We start from the raw sequence: 27,912 nt of genomic DNA, 5'->3' as shown, positions 1-27,912 counted from the left end.
CAATCACCGCATTCGTGGGCAAGTCTGGGGGAGTTTCCTGGTGCGTGCCAGGAATTACATAGAAATCTCTGAACTCACTTTGTCATCTAGGCTAAATGTCGTTATCTGTGTACTTGTGCATAGTCACTGCATCGAATTATTTGTAAGATTGGAACATAATTATTTCCTGGATTCACATTAGGTGTATTTATTGAAAATATAAATGGAGGATAAAGGGGAGAACGGACAAGCTGTAAAATACTACCGACTGTCAGAAATCGAGGAACAGAATACGTTCAAGAGTACATGGATTATAATCAATTTTAACGTCTACGATGTCACCAAATTTCTGGAAGAGGTGAGAAAGTTAGGCTACACGAATGGTTCATATTATAGCCCATCAAATGTTACTTGATTTAGGCTAATGTCCATATGGCAACAGTCAACTAAACCAGTGTTTCTCAAGCCTAGGACCAGGATTAAGAAACACTGGCCAGTTTTTCTCAGCAATCATCCAAGGCTTAATTTCGTATAGGCCTACGATTGTGTGAACATCACATAAATCATTTTTTTTCATGTGAGGATAGTAACGTCACATTGTAGCATGACTAACTATCGGACCATTCTTTAGCAATCAAACTTGCTGAGGGTTTGTAGCATTTTGGTTCCCGGTAGCCAGCAGATTGAGACCCTACCATTTCGCTTGTTTACACTGAGCTGCACTGGGGTCGGAGCGCAATCACGGTTACTTTAAGAGCTGTGGAGCCAGCGCTGAATGTGGGTCGTAAAACGTACCTCAATGCAGGGATGGGATGTGCCACTGTACTCCAAATTGTACCGTTATCCACACTGATACATTGAGAAGATTTACAACTGCTAGTTGTCCCAGAAAACTGCCCTTTTTGTCCTCATGCTAACTAGCAGTAGCCACATGGAATGGCACTTGCGTTGAACAGCAAATGAGCTGATTAGCTGACACTGCCATTCCTAAATGGCTACTTCTAGCTAGCATGAGGACGAAAAGGTGTTTCCAGGAAAACTAACAGTATTTCAATCTTCTCTGTGTATAACATTTTAAGTTTTTCACAGATGAAATGTCTAGGATTATAGGGTTTCCAAATGGACTGTTATAAATTGGTTCATAGCACAAAGCCATAATTAACTAAATTTACACAAATATGATTGGTCTAAGTCAGCTGTAGGGTTTTAAGAAGGTATCTTAAAAACAGTTTATAGTGGAATGTGGGGAATCCTTATTTAGCCCAATAGCACGCAGTCAATAGGTCAAGCATGACACATCTTACTGTTCTATTATTAAATATTTGAACCTGTTATACAGTCTCCAAATGTAGGTGAGTGTTCTAGACTTTTTATGTTTCTGTATTATGCAAAAAATACTATGTTTACATTATTGCTTCCGGTCCTCTCCTTTCCCAATTGTCCATTTAGCTACAGTTTAACATTAGCATGGTTGAGAATTAAACAGTGATATGCCCTCAATAAGCCTAAATTGCTTGAAAAGATCTACTCTGACATGTACAGTATATTACAGCACCCAGGTGGAGAGGAGGTCTTGAGGGAACAGGCGGGCGGCGATGCCACGGAGAGCTTTGAAGACGTTGGGCACTCATCGGATGCCAAGGAGATGGCTGCCAACATGGTCATTGGAGAACTGCATCCAGTAAGCACTCTTCATGTTTCAAATATGCCTTTTAAAAGCTTTACCTAACTTTAGTCTCTGGCAATCAGAAACGGGGGTTCTACCGAGTGTTATTGTAGTATCCCAAAACCCCATAATATGGTGTTATTTGGTCATGGGGAAGAGAGGTATGTTTAGGGTACTACAGTGTAAATGCTCTAATTTGACATTACTACAGTATACTAACAACCTGTATACAAAACTATTTTTAGCACTTGCGGTACTGGTTGCACTATTATTCAACTGGTAGTGTTTGTCTTAATGAATTCCAAAAGTAATTCATAGGTTGTTATTGTTTCTAAGTAAGTACCCGTCATCTTCTTTACCGTAAAATTAAGTTGTATAGGTTTCAGAGTTAGCAGGCAAATTCTTCTCTCTTTTGAGGCATGATACTGGATTGTTAGAGTACAATATGGTATTGTGGTTGTGTTTTCCACCCTGTTGTGTTCATTGAATATAAGCATACTGACATTGGCTATCCTTCCATGTTCTATTTGTCATCTTGATTGAAGGCATATGACCAAGATGTTGTGTAGGACATTTCAGTGGTCCCATTGTCCTGCTATGGCAATGATATGGAAGAGACCTCTTAATTTTAATTTGGTATATTTGTTGAATAATGAATCATTCTGGTTTCAGTTGGCTGATGTGACACTCAATAGCTCTACATTTTGTCTGTTTTTGTGAACTGCTTTGCTGCAGTATATATAAATAATTTAGTTCTCAACCTTCATCAGGGTTGCAAAGGGTCTGAACTTTTCTGTACATTTCCTGAATTTCTCCGGAAATTTTCCTTGGTAAGTTAAGACCCGGGAATTTTGCATAAATTCATCAAAAAACTTAGCTTATAACCGTGAACCTTTTTTATGGGATTTACATAAGGCAATTCTATGTATTGTGGCATATTTTGGTTAAACAATCCCCAATTCAATGGAATTGCAAACCTCTGCATGCACAGTGCATTCTTCCATCACATGTACAGCTGATTCTCAAGATCTTGCACACTAATGAGATGCTATTGAGCCCACACTACACACTGTGTGAGCCAAAGACTACATGTTTTCTGGTAAGTTTTGATTACTAGGTGGGGTGGAAATATTTTATATGACATACATGATTTTTTGTTAACTAGTAAATAGTGGCCTACAGTAAAGTGTGTTTAAATAATTTCTAACTTGTTAACAATTTCTGCTAGTTAGTTTTCTCTACCATGTGGGTTTTAGCTTGCTTGAGCCTGCTAACTGATGAGTGTTAATTCACCTGTTTCCATACATGTTTCATTTTAAAACATTTATCTTACGAAGTAGTTGTTTAATCTAACTGCTTAATTATCTGTACATGGAATTCTCTCTATATTTTTTTGGACTTCTTCTTCTAATCTTTACAGGAAAATGCCACAAGCACTATCTGATGTGTGGAGACATTTCACTGCAGCTAATGTAGAAGGAAAAGCTGTGTACATTTGCAAATACTTTGCCAAATCATACGTGAAGAATTCAACAAAGATGCAGAATCATCTGGCCAAGTGCATAAAGTTCCCTCAGCGCTCACAACAAGCAACCTAAACTTCTATTCGAGGTGAAAATGATGAATCAGACACCTTATCGATAGCAACAGCTCATGGTCCTCCTGGAATCAGAGGAAGGAACGCAGTCAGAGAAATGCTGATTAATGTCTGGTTCACCTCTGATGCTCATAGTCAATGTGCATTAGAAGAGATTTCTGAATGTTCTTCGCCCAGCGTACACCCCTCCAACCAGACATGCTTTATCTACTAATTTGCTGGATGCAGAGTTCAACAGAGTTCAAGTGAAGGTTAAGCAAATCATAGAGAAAGCAGAATGTATTGCAATAATCTCTGATGGGTGGTTGAAGGTTTGTGGGTAAGGAATAATTAACTACATCATCTCCACCTATCAACCAGTATTCTACAATAGCACAAACACAAGGGACAACAGACACACCAGTCTCTACTTTGCAGATGAGCTGAAGGCAGTCAATGACCTTGGAACACAGAAGGATTTGCACTGGTGACAGACTGCTACGAACATGAAGGCTACTTGGTCTAAAGTGGAGGAGTCCTACCCTCACATCACACCCATTGGCTGTGCTGCTTATGCATTGAATCTGCTCCTCAAAGGCATCATGGCACTGAAAACAATGGATACACTCTACAAGAGAGCCAAGGAAATGGTTAGGTATGTGAAGAGTCATCAAGTTATAGCAGCAATCTATCTCACCAAGCAAAGTGAAAATAATAAGAGCACCACATTGAAGCTGCCCAACAACACCCGTTGGGGTGGTGTTGTCATCATGTTTGACAATCTCCTGGAGGGGAAGGAGTCTCTCCAAGAAATGGTCATATCACAGTCTGCCGATATGGACAGCCCCATCAAGAGGATCCTCCTGGATGATGTATTTTGGGAGAGAGTGGTAAGCAGCTTGAAACCTATAGCAGTAGCCATTGCACAGATTGAGGGAGACAATGCCATCCTGTCTGATGTTCAGACTCTGCTTGCAGATGTAAGAGAATAAATCCATACTGCCCTACCCACTTCACTGTTTCTCTAAGCAGAGGAAACTGCATTTCTGAAATACATCAAAAAGCATGAAGACCTCTGCCTGAAGCTCATACACACACATGTTTGGACCACAAGTATGCGGCAAGAGCATCCTGTCTGGTGCGGAGATCATCACTACCGTGTCTGGCCACCTTGGCCTGAATGAGGGCAAGGTTCTTGGCAGTCTTTGGGATGGAGATGCAATATGGCAGTCGTGCCAACATATCTCATCAGCCACCTGGTGGAAGGGACTTTGTGGATCTGAGATTCTTTCCCCTGTTGCCTCCATCATCCTCCAAATCCCACCAACATCAGCCGCCTCAGAACGCAACTGGTCCTTGTTTTGGAACACACACACACCAAAGCACGCAACAGGCTGACCAATACAAGGGTTGAAAAATTGGTGGCCATCTGGGCAAACTTAAGGCTTTTTGAGCCTGACAACGAGCCATCCTCAACAAGGTTGGAAAGTGACAGTGAAGATGAGGCCTCAGAGTCTGATGTTCAAGATGTGGACATTGAGGAGGTCCAGGGAGAAGACATGGAAACCTGAGAGGAAGACAACCAAAGCTTTAGTTTCTAGACTATCATTTTACAGATGTATGTTGAAAATGTTTTTGGGAGATGCGATGGATGATTGGGGATCATTCAATATTTCCTTTCTTTTGTTGTTCAGTGAAGTCATTCCATGTGAAGAGTCAACTCATTTAATTAAAGTTAAATTCCTAACTAATTTTTTTATTTATTTCTATTGGAAGGATTTAATTATTTGCAATTATGTCTACTTATGATAAGGTAAAAGGTTTATGTTTCTGTCTCCATATGATTTGGTAAATATATCCCATGCAAAACAATCTACATTTAAATGGTATTAATATTAATTTGCATATATTCCCATTAATTCCCACAGAAAATTTCCACCTCCGAATATTCCCCAAAATGTGCAACCCTAGCCTTCATCCACATCTAGTGTAATCTAAAGGGGAAGGATGGCCTGGTCTTATTTTTTTTTATGCCTGCCAACTCATAGCATAATAAACAACCTCTCCCTCTCTTCCTTCTTCTCTCTTGTGTAGGATGATCGGCCAAAGATGGCCAAACCTTCAGTAAGTTAAACAACGATCTCAAATGTGAAAAGTTACACTACTCAAATTTAAGCACACGTAGGAAGGCGTGACCATATGTTTTTGATCCGATGATAATAAGTCACTGACATTTTGATGGCAAGCTGCCTTCATCCAGGTTTATTTTGAAAACTGTAGTTCACATGTACAGTACATATAAAACAATAAAATGAATCATAAAGATAGGTTTACTCAAAGATTTGTGAGGTCTTACAGACTTTCCTTTTCTAACAGGTGTCACTTGCCACCACAATCGAGGAAACCTCAAGGTATGTAGCCCTGATGCCATTTTCATATTCTTGGTTTTGAATCAGGTTGAAACAAAACTGATTAAAATCTGAATTTATTTTAGCAAGTTTGCATCTGCATGAGCTATGGATATTTTCTACATTGTAGAATTATAGTGAAGACATCAAAACTATAAAATAACACATGGAATCATGTAGTAACCAAAAACATGTTAAACAAGATTTGTGATTTTTCAGAGTAGCCACCCTTTGCCTTGACGACTGCTTTGCACACTCTTGGCATTCTCTCAACCAGCTTCATGAGGTAGTCACTTGGAATGCATTTCAATTAACAGGTGTGCCTTGTTAATTTGTGGGTTTGATGCGTTTGAGCCAATCAGTTGTGTTGTGACAAGGTAGGAGGGGTATACAAAAGATAACCCAATTTGGTAAAATACCAAGTCCATATTATGGCAAGAACAGCTCAAATAAGCAAAGAGAAACAACAGTCCATCAATACTTTAAGACATGAAGGTCAGTCAATCCGGGAAAATTAAAAGAACTTTGAAAGTTTTTTCAAGTGCAGTCGTAAAAACCATCAAGCGCTATGATGAAACTGGCTCTCATGAGCATAGGAAGACCCATAGTTACCTTTGCTGCAGAGGATAAGTTCATTAGAGTTACCAGCCTCAGAAATTGCAGCCCAAATAAATGCTTCACAGATTTCAAGTAACAGGCACATGTCAACATCAACTGTTCAGAGGAGACTGCGTGAATCAGGCCTTCATGGTCAAATTTCTGCAAAGAAACCACCACAAAAGGGCACCAATAAGAAGAAGAGACTTGCTTAGGTCAAGAAACATGAGCAATGGACATTAGACCGGTCAAAATGTATCCTTTGGTCTGATGAGTCCAAATGTGATAACTTCAAGACTGTTGGAAAAGCATTTCTTATAAAGCTGGTTGAGAGCATGCTACTTTGAAGTATCTAAAATTCAAAACATACTTTTTTTTGTCCCTACATGATTCCATATGTGTCATTTCATAGTTTTGATGTCTTCACTATTATTCTACAATGTAGAATACATTGAGTGTGGCCAAACTTTTTACTGATTCAGATTTTTCAAGTGCAGGTTGGCAGAACTATTGTTTGCTATTCTATGACATTAATGTTCATCATTTTTGTACCGTTTCAGCTGTCCGTTTTACTGATGTACTATATCTGAGTTCTTGTTCTTCCTCTACCCTCAACAGCTGGTGGACAACCTGGTTGATCCCCGGTTTGGCCGCGGCAGTTATCACAGTTATGTACCGCATGTACACGGCCGTGGAGCAGTGACCGTGCCATCGGTCCATCACCTTTGCCAATCAAATGTAAATCACAATCACTGGTTACAAAATGAACGCTACAGAGGCTGCATTTGACCCCTGAGAAACCACTGCTAGTTTTTGGGGGATTTGGACAGCTCATATGCAGCATTGCAATATCCATGATTCATTTAATGTTTTTCATCCAATCACTCGGCATCATGATAATGAAGGCTTATACTTTTGTTATTGTGTTAATCTTACTTTTCCTCTCCTGATTTACATAATGATATTTTAGACAGATTAACATGAATGTATTCAGAATGTAAAATTGTTATGTTATTGTAATATCTTACGATTCACTATTACTCGAACGTACGGTAACCCTGCGATTGAATCTGAAAATTGCAGTTTAGCTTAAAAGAGCAGGCTACATCTTACCTGTGCATAGCTAGACTGAATTTACCTTCATTTTGGAACGGAACTAATGAGTCTGCAGCTCAACCCACTGCCATTTAAATTCAAAGGGTCAGGTTACATAATGTTTTGCATTAGCTGTCTTGTTTTAATCAATATGCATATAGCAAGAGACATGCTTTAAATTGCACAATGTATGTCAGTAGAGTACTGTGTGCATAATATATGCTATAAAGAGTGAATGAGTTCAATATGCAAAACTGTAGACCCAATGGTCCCACATTTCTGGTGCCATTGGTATCAACATTCCATAGACCAAGTAGGCCAAAAGCTTGCATTGTGCAACAACTAAGTGGGGATTAAGTTGACCCCATGTGACTTCCCTTGAACTATACAATGTGTTTTTTGAAATGGAAAATATCCTGGTTGTCTCTACTTGCTGCTAATGTGTGTAAGAAGCTCACCACTGAATTCTCTAATCGACAGTCCAATCAAATGTAATTGTACAGCGGCCATTTTTTTTTTTTCAATAAAATGATTAATAAAAGTGTTACAGTTGTCTAATTTTACCATAAACAATTGTGCAGTGGTACACAGTGGGTATTAAACCATCAACGTATGCTAATTTGTCACATGCCTAACTTTATCACACTGATTAAATATTCTTTTTGCAAAACCAACCTCTGTGCAGGCTCATTATACTGTTAAGTTTGTACTTGTAGATTGTGATAGAGCACCATCTACTGGATAAAAAGTTGCTGTGATGAGAAAAGTTTTATTATAGAGCCAACACCTAGGATTTTGCTTGTCATCAGGAAATCTTTGGTTGTTCACGCAATCTCACTTGTGTCAGTAGTTGTAAAAGCGAATACAGCTTTTTTTAATGTGTTTTATATATATTTTTTCTTTGTGGAGATAGTGATAGGCCTATATTTGAAAAAGGGGGAGACCGAGAGAGGTACAACTTTTCACTTTCATAGTCTGGATGAAACATTAACCTAAGAAGTACTGACAAACATTGAGGCACTTGATATAATCTACACAGAGACACAAAATAGGCCATTTGATGACATGCGAGTCAGCAGATATGAAAATAACAGTACGTACTAGATGTCGTTGATGTTAACAGATATCCCCACTTGCTTGAACAAATATGGTGAGAAATCTAACAAAAAGTTAACCAAATGTTGTAGGTATGATGTGCGTGCAACTGACCTCTATTGATTTTGTTAGTGGTTTTGTCTACTGTGACGCAACTGGAACTAAATCACTTATGCAATCACTATCACTTATGCAATTGTGTTGTTTTGTTGGCTTAAATAACAGCCATGATCTTTTATCAGAGTAAAAACAATTGGTAACACTTAATTTTAAGGGGTACTTATTACAGTGTAATTGCATATGTAATTACACTAACAAGTATTGTAGTTAACTGTAATAACTCATATTCACACTGTAATAACAGGTAACTGGTTGTAATTGCAGTCTGTAATTACAGAGGTGTTCTTGTTACAAATGGGCACATTTCCACTAAATTCACCAATTTTAGTTTATTCTAAGCTGCATCTGATTCACTCTTGTGGACAGATGGGCTGGGTATCCGAGATTGCAAAGATTGGAGGCTCAATAGGCTCTAATTGGATCCCCAGACAGATTCATGTAAGATTATCACTGTTTCGTTCCGTTTGCTTCTGTTTAAGAAACATTTTTCAACAGAATTGGTGGAATTAATACACCCCTGATCACAAGCAAACAGGTCACTTTCATAGCAGCCACATAAAAACAGTGTGATCACTTTGCTCGTTGTATATATATATACAGTGGGGAAAAAAGGATTTAGTCAGCCACCAATTGTGCACGTTCTCCCACTTAAAAAGATGAGAGAGGCCTGTAATTTTCATCATAGGTACACTTCAACTATGACAGACAAAATTAGAAAACAAATCCAGAAAATCACATTGTAGGATTTTTAATGAATTTATTTGCAAATTATGGTGGAAAATAAGTATTTGGTCAATAACAAAAGTTTATCTCAATACTTTGTCATTGCCAACAAAGGGTATATAACAGAGGTCAAACGTTTTCTGTAAGTCTTCACAAGGTTTTCACACACTGTTGCTGGTATTTTGGCCCATTCCTTCATGCAGATCTCCTCTAGAACAGTGATGTTTTGGGGCTGTTGCTGGGCAACACAGACTTTCAACTCCCTCCAAAGATTTTCTATGGGGTTGAGATCTGGAGACTGGCTAGGCCACTCCAGGACCTTGAAATGCCCGGGTGGTGTGTTTGGGATCATTGTCATGCTGAAAGACCCAGCCACGTTTCATCTTCAATGCCCTTGCTGATGGAAGGCGGTTTTCACTCAAAATCTCACGATACATGGCCACATTCATTCATTCCTTTACACGGATCAGTCGTCCTGGTCCCTTTGCAGACAAACAGCCCCAAAGCATGATGTTTCCAACCCCATGCTTCACAGTAGGTATGGTGTTCTTTGGATGCAACTCAGCATTCTTTGTCCTCCAAACACGACAAGTTGAATTTTTACCAAAAAGTTATATTTTGGTTTCATCTGACCATATGACATTCTCCCAATCTTCTTCTGGATCATCCAAATGCTCTCTAGCAAACTTCAGATGGGCCTGGACATGTACTGGCTTAAGCAGGGGGACACGTCTGGCACTGCAGGATTTGAGTCCCTGGCGGCGTAGTGTGTTACTGATGGTAGGCTTTGTTACTTTGGTCCCAGCTCTCTGCAGGTCATTCACTAGGTCCCCCCGTGTGGTTCTGGGATTTTTGCTCACCGTTCTTGTGATCATTTTGATCCCACGGGGTGAGATCTTGCGTGGAGCCCCAGATCGAGGGAGATTATCAGTGGTCTTGTATGTCTTCCATTTCCTAATAATTGCTCCCACAGTTGATTTCTTCAAACCAAGCTGCTTACCTATTGCAGATTCAGTCTTCCCAGCCTGGTGCAGGTCTACAATTTTGTTTCTAGTGTCCTTTGACAGCTCTTTGGTCTTGGCCATAGTGGAGTTTGGAGTGTGACTGTTTGAGGTTGTGGACAGGTGTCTTTTATACTGATAACATGTTCAAACAGGTGCCATTAATACAGGTAACGAGTGGAGGACAGAGGAGCCTCTTAATTTTTTTTACTCATTTTGTCTGTCATAGTTGAAGTGTACCTATGATGAAAATTACAGGCCTCTCTCATCTTTTTTAAGTGGGAAAACTTGCACAATTGGTGGCTGACTAAATACTTTTTTGCCCCACTGTAATTCCTTCTCGCAACTATATGTACCTTTTCCCTTCGCTTGTGGACCTCAGTGCACAACACATCAGCTGTCACATCAGCTGTTTAGGCTAAACTAGCTAACTATAGCTGCATTCAATAGCTAAGTGAAAGTTTATTAAAAAAATACAAACAAATATAGCTAACTCTCTCTATTTTGCTACTCCTTAATTTTGGAAGAAATGTATTGTTTCAAAACTGTTCAACTATTGTCTTTCTCTTAGACAACTACTCACCACATTTTATGCACTGCAGTGCTAGCTAGCTGTAGCTTTATTCTCTGATATTTTGATTGGTTGGACAACATGTCAGTTCATGCTGCAAAAACTCTGATATGTTGGAGGACATCCTCCGGAAGTTGTATTAATTACTGTGTAAGTCTATGGACCGGGGTGAGAACCATGAGCCTCCTAGGTTTGTATTGAAGTCAATGTACCCAGAGGAGGACAGAAATAAGCTTTGCTTCGGCTACACCATGGTGCTACCCTACAGAGTGCTGCTGAGGCTACTGTAGACCAAAAAAAAAGGTGTTTTAATAAATTATTTGGTGACATGAGTGTCGCCAATATTTAATCTATTTTTACCTCAAAAGGATAACTTTTTAAATGTTTTACTATTTTTGTTTTTATGAAATTCACTGAGGAGGATGGTCCTTTTCAGAGGAGCCTCCACTGCTTGTGGTGTACTTACTTGTGATTATTGTGTACCTACAAAGTACTTTACCCATTCTGACAATCTCATCGTCAGCTTCTGAAAGTGCCATCCAAGTGGGGAAAAACACACTAATACACCACAGAGTACATATCTGTAATATCTACATAAGTACAAGGTTGTCACTAGTTTTTAAACAGGATTTAGCTATTTAGAGTGTAACCTGAGCAATTTCTATACATAATTACTTATTACTCATTACCAAGTGAAAATACCTACAAACAAAAGACAAGCTTCTACTTTAAGTCAACTTTATTGCCACATGTAAACAGACCTTACATTTCTTACAGAATAATAAGGATTTTTATTGTTAGATTCATAATTTGATTAATTAGATTAAGCAAAGATACAGTGCATTCGGAAACTATACAGACCCCTTGACTTTTTCCACACTTTGTTACATTACAGCGTTCTGAAATGGGTTAAATAATTGTGTTTCCTCATCAATCTGCGCACAATACCCCATAATGACGAAGGTTTTTAGACATTTTTGCTAATTTATTAAAAATAAAAACAGAAATATCTTATTCAAATAAATATTCAGACTTTTTGCCATGAGACTCGAAATTGAGCTCAGGTGCATCATGTTTGCATTGATCATCCTTGAGATGTTTCTACAACTTGATTGGAGTCCACCTGTGGTAAATTCAATTGATTGGACATGATTTGGAAAGGCACACACCCGTCTGTATAAAGTCCCACATTTGACAGTACATGTCAGAGCAAAAACCAAGTCATGAGGTGAAGGGAATTGTCCATAGATCTCCGAGACAGGATTGTGTCGAGGCACAGATCTGGGGAAGGGTAGAAAAACATTTCTGCAGTATTGAAGGTCCCCAAGAACACAGTGGTTTCCATTATTCTTAAATGGGAGAAGTTTGGAACCACCCTTCCTAGAGTTGGCTGAGCAATTGGGGGAGAAGGGCCTTGGTCAGGGAGGTGAGTTCCTCTGTGGAGATGGGAGAATCTTCCAGAAGGACAACCATCTCTGCAGCACTCCACCAATCAGGCCTTTACAGTAGAGTGGCCAGACGGAAGCCACTATTTAGTAAAAAGCACATGACAGCCCGTTTCAGCGGCAGGGACTGGAAGACTAGTCAGAATATAGGGAAAAATGAACAGAGCATTGTACAGAGAGATCCTTGATGGAAATCTGCTCCACATTGCTCAGGACCTCAGACTGGGGTGAAGGTTCACCTTTCAACTGGACAACGATCCTAAGCACACAGCCTAGACACTGTAGGAGTGGCTCCGGGACAAGTCTCTGAATGTCCTTGAGTGGCCCAGCCAGAGCCCGAACTTGAACCCGATCGAACATCTCTGGAGAGACCTGAAAATAGCTGTGCAGTGATGTTCCTCTTCCAACCTGACAGAGCTTGAGAGGATCTGCAGAGAGAATGGGAGAAACTCCCAAAATACAGGTGCGCCAAGCTTGTAGTATCATACCCAAGAAGACTCGAGGCTGTAATCGCTGCAAAAGGCGCTTCAACAAAGTACTGAGTAAAGGGTCTGAATATTTAAGTAAATGTCATATTTCAGTTGAATATTTTTATACATTTGCAAAAATGTATAAAAAACAGTTTTTTCTTTGTCATTATGGGATATTGTGTGTAGATTGATGTGTTGAAAAATGGAAAAAGTCAAGGGGTCTGAATACTTGTTTTATTTTTTTTATTTCACCTTTATTTAACCAGGTAGGCCAGTTGAGAACAAGTTCTCATTTACAACTGTGACCTGGCTAAGATAAAGCAAAGCAGTGTGACAAAAACAACAACACAGAGTTACGCATGGGATAAACAAACATACAGTCAATAACACAATAGAAAATCTGTATACAGTGTGTGCAAATTAAGTAAGGAGGTAAGGCAATAAATAGGCCATAGTGGCGAAGTAATTACAATTTAGCAATTAACACTGGAGTGATAGATGTGCAGATGTGTAAGTATAAATACGGGTATAAATACTGGTGTGCAAAAGAGCAGGAAAAAATTACAACAACAAAAATATATATGGGGATGAGGTAGGTAGTTGGTTGGATGGGCTATTTACAGATGGGCTGTGTACAGCTGCAGCGATCGGTAAGCTGCTCTGACAGCTGATGCTAGAAGTTAGTGAGGGAGATAAAAGTCTCCAACTTCAGTGATTTTTGCAATTTGTTCCAGTCATTGGCAGCAGAGAACTGGAAGGAAAGGCCAAAGGAGGTGTTGGCTTTGGGGATGACCAGTGAAATATACCTGCTGGAGCGCGTGCTATGGGTGGGTGTTGCTATGGTAACCAGTGAGCTGAGATAAGGCGGAGCTTTACCTAGCAAAGACTTATAGATTACCTGGAGCCAGTGGGGTTGGCGATGAATATATAGCGAGGACCAGCCAACGAGCATACACGTCGCAATCTTGGGTAGTATATTGGGCTTTGGTGCCAAAACGGATGGCACTGTGATAGACTTCATCCAATTTCCTGAGTAGAGTGTTGGGGGCAATTTTGTAAATGACATCGCCGAAGTCAAGGATCGGCAGGATAGTCAGTTTTACAAGGGTATGTTTGGCAGCATGAGTGTAGCCTATAGCATGGTGAGTAGCCTAGATAGCTGGCTAAATGGGATTGTATTTTTCTTCCCTTTTTAACAATACAAGTAACAATGGAAATCGACAACTGTGTCTTTGTCTTCAAATGTTTCTTGTAAGCATTTTCCCTTCCTGGACTCTGAGAACTTGTGGGAATCTGTGGTAGAGAAGAAGAATGTATGTTATCGTCATTGTGATTTCTATAGTTTAGGCATATAGCTAGCTATGCCTAACTAGTTGTTGTGTTATCCATCTAGCACTAATAGTGCTGGTGTTGACACAAGTAGCCTGCTAGCTAGTTAACATGCTGAGTGTCTCATGTAATACCCTTTGGGCATGGATAGCCTGAGAAATAGGTTCAGGGAAGATAAGACCATATAGCCCAGCTAACGTTAGCTAGCGAGTAGAGACCATAGCCTATTTGTCAGCTTCAGGTAGCTAGCTACAAATATAAACGCAACATGCAACAATTTCAAAGATTTTACTAAGCTACAGTTGAAATAACGAAATCAGTCAATTGAAATAAATTCATTATGCCCTTATCTGGATTTCACATGACTGGGAATACAAATATGCCTGTTGGTCACAGATACATTTTTAAAAAGGAAGAGGTGTGTGTCAGAAAACCAGTCAGTATCTGGTGCAACCACACTTTTGCCTCATGCAGCGTGACACACCTTCTTCACATCGAGATGATCAGGCTGTGGAATGTGGTCCCTCTCCTCTTCAATGGCTGTGCAAAGTTGCTAGATATAGGCAGGAACTGGAAAACGCTGTCGTACACGTCGTTCCAGAGCATCACAAACATGCTCAATAGTTGACATGTCTGGTGAGTATACAGGCCATGGAAGAACTCAGACATTTTCAGCTTCCAGGAATTGTGTACAGATCCTTGCATTATCATGTTGAAACATGAGGTGATGGCGGCGGATTAATGGCATGACAATGGGCCTCAGGATCTCGTCATGGTATCTCTGTGCATTCAAATTGTCATCGATAAAAAGTAATTGTGTTCATTGTCCGTAGCTTAAGACTGACTGCTGCCATGGGGCACTCTGTTCAAAACATTGACATCAGCAAACCACACTACCACACAATGCCATACAGCTGTCTTCCATCTGCCTGGTACAGATGAAACTGGGATTCGTTGTGAACCCGTTTTTGCCATGGGGCCTATTGCATAGTTGTGTGAATGAGGTGGTCGGTTTTCAACTGATTTACACGTATCACGTGGTTTGTGCAGGCTGAAATATGGTGCATCTGGATGCTATTGGATAAAATGTTTACATTTGTAACAAGCACTGTAATAAGCAATCATTGTACTTACAGACTACAATTACTACCAGTTGCATATTGTTAATACAGTGTAACTATGCATTATTTTAGTTAATTACAATACTTGCTAGTGTAATTAATTATGTTTTTTTACACTGTAATATGGACCCCCTAAAATGAAATGTTAACAAAAAGGTATGCAAGGTTATTTGAAAGAGTTTGAGTGTCGCCAATTTAGGTCTATTTTATTCACCAAATTATATGTATCCTAGATGTTGGCATAAAACAGTCATTTTTTTATAGTGAATATTGAAAATGACTTATTGGTAATGAATAATTCGATGACTTTGTAGCCTAATAACGCGCTCCTGCGCGCTGGGCAGGTGAGCTGTTGTTTGTAAACTTGAATTAGGCCTACGTTGCAATGACGTGTTACAATGACGCTGAATACAGCACTAGGCAGTTAGTGGTATGATGAGCTTTTAAGTGGGCGTATCACTCTTAAGTGAAAAGTTCCATCGAGAATCTAAACTCCCGGAACTGTTCCGGTGCATATCCATAACGCACGCATTGCCGATATGTCCGATTCAGCCCTCCTGCGTGATTCCAAGCAGTGTTCTCCAAATTCAGGGGGAACCATGCTATCAGGGAGTGAAGATGAGCCAACGGAGAATGGTGACGAGGACATGGAAGATGGCTTAATCGAACCACCAGAAATGTATAAGAAAGACAGGCGAAGGGCGAAATCTCTGCCCGCATATCCGGAGCAGGCTATGCTTTTTGAAGAAATAGCCAATAACGGCCGAAAACGGGTGAAGTTCGCAGACTCCATGGGGCTTGATTTAGCAAGCGTGAAGCACTTCAGCACAGCAGAAGACCCGAAAATCCCTTCCAAGGTTTTGTCGAGATTGCAGAGCTTTCTCCCTCAACCACAGGACCGAGAGTATACAATCGGGGACCTGTGCGTAAACTTTAAATCTACCTTGTCCATGAACCGTCTCATCCCAACTTTCAAGATGCCAGTTGAGGCTGATGATTTTGAAACCAAGGTATTGCAGCGGCACGTCCACCTGGAGAAGGTGACCATCACTCAGTTTGACATCCGTGGGCAGATTCGGACGAATACTCAAAACTGTTGCAAGAGGGAAGTTGGTGTGAGGTACACATTCAACGAGTGGCTCTCTTTCGTGAACGCGCAGGCGATACCCATGCCTTTCGATGAGAATACAGTCGGTGAGCGCTACACATTTACCATGTACACACCTCCATTCCTAGACCCATCTTCCTCTGTGCACTTCGCCGTGTACACCAGGAATGACCAGGGCGAGTTTTGGGATAACAACCATGGACAAAACTATACCTTGAAGTATCACTGTGTAGGTATGCCGACCTACGAGAGCGCAGCATTCCATGCCACCTGAAATTCGCCTTTACGCACGTGCGTAAAGATGGTGTCGCTCAACCAGGTCTCTTATGAAGTTGTTCTCCATCACGTGGATTGATATATACTTTTCAGTGAAGTGAATGTATTTTCTTCTTGCTCTCCGAGCCCACCGTTTTGTTATCAAGGTGTTCATGAGTTCATCATGATTGTTATGATGTTAGGCCGACTGTACCTTCCTTCTTTAAAGTAAAACATGGAGTTGCCAAGTTTGCCTCTGTCCAATTGTGTCTTCTGTTCTGGAATGACATTTAATGACACAAGAATTTACAATAATAGTCGTTGGACTGATTTGCAGTTAGATCTCATTTTCTGAAATGAGGAAGTCAACAAATCAGGACCCATGGATGGACTGATGAACATTTCTCAGCTACACTGCCAATGGGGTCTACACAGACCCGAGACTACACAGACACGGGACCATACTAAAATACTTTAAATTAGTCATTTTAGGATACATGATACACAGTACATCTCATATCCAAGAGGACTTCACCTGTTCTACATCACATTTGCCTATAATGTCGTCAAATCAGGAGAGCTATCTTACTGTGCTGAGTTGTGGATTCAGTTCAGTCATTTATAGGAATTGTGTTGTGTTATTCATTTTCATGATTTTGCTAAAACTTGTGGCACCCTATTTCCTATAGATAGCACTACTTTTGACTAAATGGAAGGGCTGGTCAAAGTAGTATACTTTAAAGGGAATAGTGTACCATTTCAGACATTGCCTTTGATTCAGAGCCCAGAATAATGCAGAGTATGAACATGTGTGATTTATCCAAGTCATAATGCCATCATGGGAAGCAACATCTTTCAAAGAGTTCTCTGCCATGAAATATATGATTTCTTGTTTATACTCCCCTGGGCACAGAGGAATGATTAACGAGCAATCTGTCTGTCATATTAGTGTGCGTGGCTACTCAGTGAACAGCTTGATCAAATGGTCTGATGCAGCAAGTCCATGGAACATGATGCACAAAACACGTTTACTGCTCTGTAGAGCATTGGTTTCCCAGTGTTGTTAACAGCATTTCTGTCCCAATTACAGCTATGACTGCATTATATATATTTTACATGTTATGTTTGGGAGTCCTAATAGTTATCAACAACTGTATATTACAAAGCATACATTACACATCTACGTAGCTATAAAGTCATACAATAGGCCCATTACAATATTCTGTAATACAGTTGTTTAATGTAAAACATATCTGTTGACATTATGACATCCATACAATTATATAGGATCTGTATATCACCTTATCAAAACTCCTCCACTGCTTTCTCTACAATCAGAACATTCAAAGGGTGTTTGTAATACTGTTGATGGGTATGGGAGCAGCACACGACTGATACCAGTGATGTTACTTCCCTTGTTTGGCCTGTCATGTACCCTTTAATAAAATACTACATGGTGGCTGTCAGGTTGTTGTCCCATACCTGTCCCCTGACCAAAGTTCAAGAGACAAATCAGCAAATCACGTGGAGCTGTTTACTCCGTCAACAGCGAATGGCTAGTTTCTAGGCTTCAGCTCTGCAGTGATCTCACCGGGCAAGATCCACACAGGCCTGGGTTCAAATACTATTTGAAATCATTTAGAATAGTTTTAGCACCCAGGTCTGGCGTCCGGACAACATCCATGCTGATGGAGCGTGTACTCGTTCATGTAACTGTTCAGTCGGTCTCAGAATCTTGGGGCTACTGAACTGAATGTAAAAATAGACTATAGACAATGTGAAAATGCAAAGTTAACCCCAATCTTAAATGGTACATGCATGTATGTTGATGTAACAGTAACATGATATGGTGACATTAACCTTGGGATTCATGCACTGTACATGCCATCAACTGGGCTATTGAATATCAACCAATAAAATAGACCACATTTTCAAATGCAGAATCCTCTTTTTTTTCTTCCAACAGTACATGACATATTGAAAATGATTATAAACTGTCCTTTATCAAGTATCCTTTCATATTATTCAAATGCCATCAGTCCCAGTTGTTTTACAGTGATGCCTCCTGGGTTTAAATACTATTTCAAATCTTTCAAATACTTTTGAGTGTTCGCGCTAGCCTGCCTGGAGTACTAGATGTTCGAGGCTTGCCGTTTGGGACTGTTCTATTGGATAAAGTATAAAGTATTTCAAACAGTATTTGAACTCAGATCTCCTCTCCTTGATGTTCATGTATTTCAAATCGGCCTTTGTTGATCACCCTAAAACGCTGATCAGAAGCAGAAAATATATTTAGAGAGGGACCTCTGGGGGAGCTTTCAACTTTGACTCTTATTTGTTGAGTAATATGATCTTTACACCCGTCTCGATCGAGTACTAGGCCACTGCTCATTCAAAACAAACAAAAGGGGCAATGTTTTTTTATTTAGAACAGGTGGCCTTGTGGGATACATTCACCCTCTTACCCAACCCGGATTTCAAATAGACAATATCATCCATTTCCATTATTATTGGCCATTGCATATTATTATTCTGCTGGTATAATGTGTTGTGATGCAGATTTAATGCATTATAACACTTATGGTAGAATAATAATATCTGCCATTTAACAGTTGCTTTTATGTGAAGCAACTTAGTCATGCCTGCATACATGTTACGTATGAGTGGCCCCAGCAGGAATCGAACCAACGACCCCTGGTGTTGCAAGTGCCATGCTCTACTGACTGAGTCATGCCTGAAGAATAGAGAGACAGTAATTCAATTCAGATATGCATATCTTTAATCCATTTATACACCATCTTACATGACGACAAATCATACATACAATGCACAATTAAAAGACTGGCAAAAATATAACTAAGAAATCAAGGCTGTCTGCACGCTCTCTGTTGCACTGTTACGGCTCACAAAAGAAACGTGGAAAGCGAAATATACTATGGTGAAGAGAGGGTATATAGTGACCAAGAGCAATAGTTATGTAATCGACGCAGGACAGTTGCCCAGTCCGAAATCAACCAACCCCTCACCTCTTCCCTATTCCCACCTCGTATTATACTTTGAACCTAGTTGCCTCCCACAATGCTTTCCCCCATATCCATCCAAAGGTTGCGGGAAACTAAGCTTCCGTGTGGAAAGTGAAGTTAGGTTGAGGTTCAGTGCTCCGTCTGCCATGGTCTCTTAGACATCGTTTCCTATCGTTTTAAGGCAGTCCATTACTGCCCCAATGCCCATCAGAGGCTCCTCTTTGACCCCTACCCCTCAACGATAGTCTTCTGGGTCAGGTACAGCTTACCTATGGTCACCTGTGGAGAGAAACAAAAAGTGCACAATTTGATATGTTGTTCTTCATATTGAGATGTGTTACGGTAAGTTGTGTTGGAAATCTAAACAAAAAACTGGTTGATTTTGTAAATTTACGTCACTTTATAGGGAGCATTTGTGTGCCAAAAAATACTGTAAATACTTGGCTGGTGAGGATGTCAGACAACTAAGACTTCATTTCCCCACAACATTTCAGTGATTCAGATAAATACTGTGGGGGAGACTATGTGTAACAGATCAATATTGAACTGTAACCCTGGGAGCAAAGCTCAGCTCATCCATACTACAAGTTAGAACAGTGACCGACAGTATCAATATCTGGTGACCTGTTCTGACAGTCCGCTGTGAAATTGGAATAGACAGTCCTGACTCCTCATGAGTGCACATTAGATAAATGTTCAATCTGTTTAAATGTGCTGCCAGTTCAACAGTTCAGATTCAAATGCATTTCTTGCACTTGCATATAATGCACGGATTCATGACAGTCACCAGCTATTGCAAATATCAAGATTCAACTATCATGGTCTATCCTACACACAGCCTTTGCTGTTAAGTGTTAAGTTGTTCACAGCTTTTAACTCTTATCAGCACTCAGTACACATACGGCACACACAAACACACACACACACACAAAAAAAACTGCTGTATCGACAGAACCAAAGCAGCCCATCCATCTCTCCCCCCTTGCAAACACTTTCTTGACTGACACCGGGGCTAAACCTAACATATGGCTTTGGCATTAAAGACACCTCAAAGTGAGTCAAGGAAGCCATTGGTTAAAAGCCTGGCTTGTAAGTGCGGCAAATTGTTGCCCCCGCGGGAAAAGGGAAAAAGCAGAAGTGAGAGAGAGAGGGGAGAGCGACGGTCAAAAGATGCAAGGTCAGCTAAGGCTGCGCCCGTTCATTTCTCAAAGAGATGGCTCAGCAAAGAGGAGCATTAAGATCCATTTCGCCGAGCCCCCGCCCCTGTGTAAATATGTCCCGCGTCCTGTTGACATGGGCCATCCGTCAGAACCCCCTACGGCTGCCTTTAAAAAGAGCCACAGCCAGGACAGGGAGCACAGCCATCTACTGTATGTGGACATATAAACCAACCAGCCTTGTAACTGTATATCACAGTTTGCACCTGCTTATATGGACGGTTAAAAAAAAAGTAGAGCTTCACTACTGTGCCTGTTTATAAACCCCCCCCCCCCCCCCCCCCCCCCGGCTTTAAAAGAGCAGGGAGTACTGCAGTGTTCCCCTCCCCCACCAGAGTGGCTTGTTCACAATTTTGATGCCAAGGGGTCTTGGTGTTATTTTAGGAGGTCTTTCCCTGGACATTAAAATATCTGTTTAACTGTATAAAGGCCTGGGTCCTGGTTAGGATTGTGTTCTGTGCTCCATTTTTGCCATTTTGTAGTATGGGACCGGTATAAGAACCCATTCTTGATTGCATATTGAACGCCAGTTCAATATCATGTTTTAACCAAGACAGCCCAGGGTTTGCTGTGTGTGATACAACTATACGTTCATCTGGTATGTGCTGTGCTGCTCAGTGTATTATTTATGACTGACTGCTCAGGCGGGTGACAAGAAGAAAAAAAACATTAATTTTTTTCATTCACCCAGCACTCTGCATCTCTCTCTCTATTGCACTCTATCACACTTGCATTTTTTCGCACAAGTCTACACACGCCTGTTTCTCACCACCGTCGTTTGCTGGGCTTCTCTCCGACGTGGGCATTGAATAGTAATAGCACACCCAAAAGCGGACCACTGTTACGCTTTCTTAATGGACAGAGTACAATAGGTTCATGGCATAGCGGATTCTCATACTAGAGAAGGGGCAATCACCAACCTATTCCTTATATACTTTTGACCAGGACCTTTCATAGGGAATAGTGTGAGATTTCAGACTCAGACTTGCCAAGTCTACCCTCTATGCTCTTACCCTTGCCCTGTGCCATCCCTACAGTGTTTCAACCTCATGCCCTTTAACAGTGTGCCAGTCCTGCAGTGCTACTTGCCCTGGGGCCAATGTGGAGTGGCAATGCAGTTCTCTTTTTCCTTGACATCAGCAGGGCATGGGGATGGCAGGCACCCCAGGGGGGCACCTGTGTTCCCGCAGATAAACTGCAGTCAGGCAGACAGGCAGTCGGGCGGGCATGCCCTCGCCCTTCAGCTCCTACATCAGTGGCAGCAGATATTCTTCTCCTTTGCCCATACCTCAGGGTTAAACCTGCTCTGTCTGGATACAAATTGCCAGTAAGCACTGGGTATAGATCTAGAATCAGCTTACCCTCTCCCGATTTCAACCTTAATCATTAGCCACATCTAGGATCAATCGTAACCTTTAGTATTAGTAGACACAGATCTAGAATCCGTTTTCCCTCCCCCAATCACAACCTTCGCTATTAGCATGCACAGATCTAGGATCATTGTCCTGCCCCAATCCAATCCTGAACCATTAATCACAGATCTAGAATCACTTTGCCCTCCTCCAATCCTAACAATTTCTGATCAGTCTAGAGGCAACTGCGTTTGACTTATACAAACCAACCCACCATACATTAGTTCCATCACAATAGTACCCGTTGCTGCTTCAACAGTATAGTCATTTGGGTGTACGTGCGTTTGTCTACAGCCTTTATGTAGATGTCACTATTCGGGTGGCACAAAAATAATCTTCTGGGAAATACCACAACCACCACCGCTGATCATTTGTGTACTGTGCTTAAAACTATATTTACAGGTGATACCATTGCAATTTAAAGACATGTTCCCGAGACAGACACGCTCTTTATAGGTTTTTATTTAGCAGTGCTATTTCTCGAGGTGAAGAACATGCTACGGTGTGGGGAATACGGTGTGGGGAACCGTTATCTCGTTAAACTCACACGCATTTCCCGACCTCCTAGTGCTTTTTCTATATTTAATCTCCTCGCGGCTGGTGCGAGGCCAGATGTTTCCAGCGAATTTCAAAGACGTGTGAACAGCTGGTTGTGTGTCATACAGGGAAGACTTTTGAAGGGCGAAAGAGAGAGAAGGTGGGGGAGAAGAGAAAGAGGCGGGTAAGGGAGAAGGAGAGAGAGCGAGAGAGGTGAAATGCATCGTTCCCTCCCCCGCTAGAATACCAATTCCTTATCTGACAAAGTTTGTACCATAGTTTGTACCATATTGCTCTCACCGATCAACATCAGCAAACTCCTCAGGGAAAGAAGGAAGGAAGGAATGGAAGGATGCCCTTGGTCGTATTGGAACGGGGCCCATCCTTCAGCCTGGCTGATTGTCCCCTCCTCTCAACCTGTCCAGGGTTGCCACAACTAGGAGTATCTCTACATTCTGACACTCCCCCTCTAACGAGCCAGTGCTGTCAATAAACACCTCAATTAGGTGAATAAACACGTGTGTATGCCTGTCCTCTGTGGTGCCATTAGAATCCGCCCCAATTTACATGGCAGACCATACGGGTTGGGAAAGCCATCTGAAGTAGGGTTGTCACGATAGTCAGCTAGCAAGGAAACTGACTTCATTTCTTGAGGAAATTAGTCCTAATGTTATGGGGGGAAAAAAACACCTTATGTTGACTTAGTGTCACATTTGCTTATTTTACAAGCTAAAGCACACACTATGTCATAAAGCAGGTTCTTAAAGTGGCAAAGAGTGAAGTCTACTTTGTGTTTTCTATTTTGCCATGAAAAATCAAATATCATAGTATGGTGGTACCATATACTCTAATCTGAAGCAAGCTTGTTGGGATCAGGCCTGCAACCACAGGGTCGCTGGCTCCTTGTCCTAGAATCTGCTGCTGTTGTGCCTTTGAGCATGGCACTTAACCCCTAAACAGCATCTGACCCTGTGCTTCAACGTGTGTGTGTGTGTGTGTGTGTGTGTGTGTGTGTGTGTGTGTGTGCGTGCTGACAAATCTCTGTCCTGTGACAATAGACGATAAAGCAATCTTCTTCTACCCATTGAATGTCAACAAAGCGACCCCATTCCAAGACAAAGCCTACGTGGAAAAAGTTATCCCCCATTGGACAAAAAATATACAGTGGGGCAAAAAAGTATTTAGTCAGCCACCAATTGTGCAAGTTCTCGCACTTAAAAAGATGAGAGAGGCCTGTAATTTTCATCATAGGTACACTTCAACTATGACAGACAAAATGAAGATTTTTAATGAATTTATTTGCAAATTATGGAGGAAAATAAGTATTTGGTCACCTACAAACAAGAAAGATTTCTGGCTCTCACAGACCTGTAACTTCTTCTATAAGAGGCTAATCTGCCCTCCACTCGTTACCTGTATTAATGGCACCTGTTTGAACTTGTTATCAGTATAAAAGACACCTGTCCACAACCTCAAACAGTCACACTCCAAACTCCACTATGGCCAAGACCAAAGAGCTGTCAAAGGACACCAGAAAGACAATTGTAGACCTGCACAAGGCTGGGAAGACTGAATCTGCAATAGGTAAGCAGCTTGGTTTGAAGAAATCAACTGTGGGAGCAATTATTAGGAAATGGAAGACACACAAGACCACTGATAATCTCAATCGATCTGGGGCTCCACGCAAGATCTCACCCCGTGGGTCAAAATGATCACAAGAACGGTGAGCAAAAATCCCAGAACCACACGGGGGGACCTAGTGAATGACCTGCAGAGAGCTGGGACCAAAGTAACAAAGCCTACCATCAGTAACACACTACGCCGTTTGGGACTCAAATCCTGCAGTGCCAGACGTGTCCCCCTGCTTAAGCCAGTACATGTCCAGGCCCATCTGAAGTTTGCTAGAGAGCATTTGGATGATCCAGAAGAAGATTGGGAGAATGTCATATGGTCAGATGAAACCAAAATATAACTTTTTGGTAAAAACTCAACTCGTCGTGTTTGGAGGACAAAGAATGCTGAGTTGAATCCAAAGAACACCATACCTACTGTGAAGCATGGGGGTGGAAACATCATGCTTTGGGGCTGTTTTTCTGCAAAGGGACCAGGACGACTGATCCGTGTAAAGGAAAAAATGAATGGGGCCATGTATCATGAGATTTTGAGTGAAAACGATGCAAGGGCATTGAAGATGAAACGTGGCTGGGTCTTTCAGCATGACAATGATCCCAAACACACTGTCCGGGCAACGAAGGAGTGGTTTCGTAAGAAGCATTTCAAGGTCCTGGAGTGGCCTGGCCACTCTCCAGATCTCAACTCCATAGAAAATCTTTGGAGGGAGTTGAAAGTCCATGTTGCCCAGCAACAGCCCCAAAACATCACTGCTCTAGAGGAGATCTGCACGGAGGAATGGGCCAAAATACCAGCAACAGTGTGTGAAAACCTTGTGAAGACTTACAGAAAACGTTTGACCTCTGTCATTGCCAACAAAGGGTATATAACAAAGTATTGAGATAAATGTTTGTTATTGACCAAATACTTATTTTCCACCATAATTTGCAGATAAATTCATAAAAAATCCTACAATGTGATTTTCTGGATTTTTTTATTCTCATTTTGTCTGGCATAGTTGACGTGTACCTGTGATGAATATTACAGGCCTCTCTCATCTTTTTAAGTGGGAGAACTTGCACAAATGGTGGCTGACTGAATACTTTTTTGCCCCACTGTACATATATATTTTTTAAATCAACAAATTGTCTAGGCCCAATGTCTGGCACGCAAACGAGTAACAACAAACAGCAAAAAGGCAGTATAACTCAGGGGAGACGGTTGCGCAAGCAAGACATGCAAGACAGTCAGTCAAGCCAAGAAACATGCTTGCTAGACTCAGACAGCCCACACAAATGCCTTGTTGTTGCCAGTGGCTTTTCAAACAGACATGTTTGATGTTTCCAGTGGCTCCATTGAAAAAAAATGATGTATATCTCAAACGGGACTCGTCTTGGTTAAATAAAAGATGCATCAATAAGTTCATATGTGATTTATATAGGAGGGTTAGTCTGGCCTTTGCTTGGAATTGTAGGCCTCCCTGAATGGGTGATGCTGTTGTGTGGTCATGTTTCAGCAGTACCACAAGAAGGCAGCAGTTACCTACTCAATCTGTGTAAGTCTCCTACTACTTCATTCTGTCGTTCACATTCTTTCCGTCTCCCTCTTTTTCTCTGACGCACACACACGCACACACACGCACACACACGCACACACACGCACACACACGCACACACACACACGCACCATTCGCTTGTGGGTGTATCCCGGTACGTGAGATGCATCCCGAGCCTCCAGAAAAACACACACAAATGGTTCTTTAAAATCCTCCGATGTGTGGCTGTGAAGTGGAGGGGGAGGGAAGGCGTGACTTGTTGCCGCTGTAGAAAGCAGGCGGCTGATGGCAAGGATGTCACACCGCGGATTCCCAACACGTGCACGCACGTACACACACACTGTGCAAAGACAAGCAAACTGAAGACACAAACCTTTCAAACATGGCACTGTGATGTGATTGTACAGGAGAACCACACACACCATGCCATGCATCATGCCATGATCACATATGATCATGAAAACCCCACCAGTGCACAGACAGAGAAAGGTACAAGAAGAAACAGAACCATGTTCAGTACATACAAACACCGTTCTCTCTGTAGTCACACGCTCGCATGCACGCGAACACACACACATTCCTCTCTCAACTCTCGGTTGGCTGGGAGAAAGGGGGAATCACGACTCAAACAACAGAAAGGCAAACAGAAAGACAAACAACACAGCTTCCAGAGTTGAAGGTTAATGTTGGATTCCCTCTCTTTCACACAAGTCGTGACTGCTTCTGTACCGAGCCCACACACACACACACAAACACACACACACACACACACACACACACACACACACACACACACACACACACACACACACACACACACACACACACACACACAAGGTTATTTATTATTCACAGCATTCAGTGTAACCTTAAAATAAGACTGTGTGGTCTCTCGGCAAATAAAAGAGGCACATTATATTATAAGTGGAGAAGACACCGATAGATATTGGGAGATACCGGTATCGGGTGTCAGGCATGGATGGTGTGTGTGTGCGTGGGGGGGGGAGGAGGAGACAGAACAGAAGGTCAGGGAGGGATTAGGGATTCCCCTCTTCTAAGGGAAGCTCCTAACTAGAGTAATGAGGTCAGCTATGTTGGACTAGGTACGCCTCAACACCCTCTATAATACACGTTCCCTGTCCTCCTCATTATCCTCACTTCGAATAAAGGGTGCCATTCCGTACGGTTGCCTCATGTTCACCATTTTACCTCCAATCCAAATTGATGGAGTATAGAGCTTCACTGTCCAAACACTTATGGAGGGCTCTGTATCCATCTGTCTGTCCGTCTTGGAGTGGTATTGTACTGATATACCCGACAAGGCCGATTCTTGACAATACTTTGTACTTTTACCAGGGGGATTTCAATATAGAGCTGGTAAGTGGTAACTGATATAGTATGAATCTCTAGTCATCTTCAGAAGGTCATCAAAAAAACATTATGGTTTCAAGTAGGGACTATAAAAAGGTACGAAGCTGAATGGGAGAGCAGTCATCATTTACAAACCTAACATGCAGAATTCATAGTAGAATCATGTTCCTTAGAGTCATGTCTCAAGGTAAAAGCTATTTTTAATCCGACCACTTCACATTTAACAATGTGCAATAAGAGGATCTCTTTATCACTGGGGTTGACTGCAGCACAGCGGAGTCCAAGGACCGTGTTACACAATTTTAAATATTAATAGTAAGCGCTCTTTCAATCACTAACGCAAGATTCCAGCTAGAGTAGGGTTGCGTTCATTAGGCACTTAAATGGAAGAAAACCAAGTGAATCGGGAAGGTACTACCTGGACTTGTCCAATTAGAAACTTTTATTTTCATTTTCGGTTGTGAAATGTTTTAAAATGTTTCTGTTGTGTGCTTGTCTATTGATTACAACCCAGGTGACGAAAACGTACTAGAGGGGCGACAGACAAGATGGAGTCCACGGGTGAAAAGAGAGTGGGAGAAAGATAGCTGGAGATGGGAACATAGAAAGAGAGAGAAACCCCAGACT

General features: G+C 41.4%; 3 protein-coding genes across 3 annotated transcripts in view; 2 read left to right on the top strand and 1 right to left on the bottom strand.

Annotated features, from left to right (window-relative positions):
- c15h18orf63 (chromosome 15 C18orf63 homolog) overlaps window positions 1-27,912 on the bottom strand; it is a 126,990-nt gene that overhangs the window by 35,965 nt on the left and 63,113 nt on the right. The gene's annotated exons all lie outside the window — the stretch shown is intronic.
- On the top strand, window positions 21-7,839 carry LOC139367225 (cytochrome b5 type A (microsomal)). The gene is made up of 5 exons (XM_071105444.1): window positions 21-337; window positions 1,532-1,660; window positions 5,316-5,345; window positions 5,598-5,632; window positions 6,845-7,839. Exons 1-5 carry the CDS (start codon window positions 203-205, stop codon window positions 6,927-6,929), a joined length of 414 nt encoding a protein of 137 aa, XP_070961545.1. The 5' UTR covers window positions 21-202; the 3' UTR covers window positions 6,930-7,839.
- LOC139367224 (protein phosphatase 1 regulatory subunit 3G) lies at window positions 15,661-18,578 on the top strand. The gene has a single exon (XM_071105443.1). The coding sequence runs from the start codon at window positions 15,736-15,738 to the stop codon at window positions 16,576-16,578; it is 843 nt and encodes a 280-aa protein (XP_070961544.1). The 5' UTR covers window positions 15,661-15,735; the 3' UTR covers window positions 16,579-18,578.

Source organism: Oncorhynchus clarkii, chromosome 15 (assembly GCF_045791955.1).
Source record: "Oncorhynchus clarkii lewisi isolate Uvic-CL-2024 chromosome 15, UVic_Ocla_1.0, whole genome shotgun sequence".
NCBI lineage: Eukaryota > Metazoa > Chordata > Actinopteri > Salmoniformes > Salmonidae > Oncorhynchus > Oncorhynchus clarkii.
The sequence above is the reverse complement of the archived record's forward strand: the minus strand, read 5'-3'. Positions and strand labels throughout refer to the sequence as shown.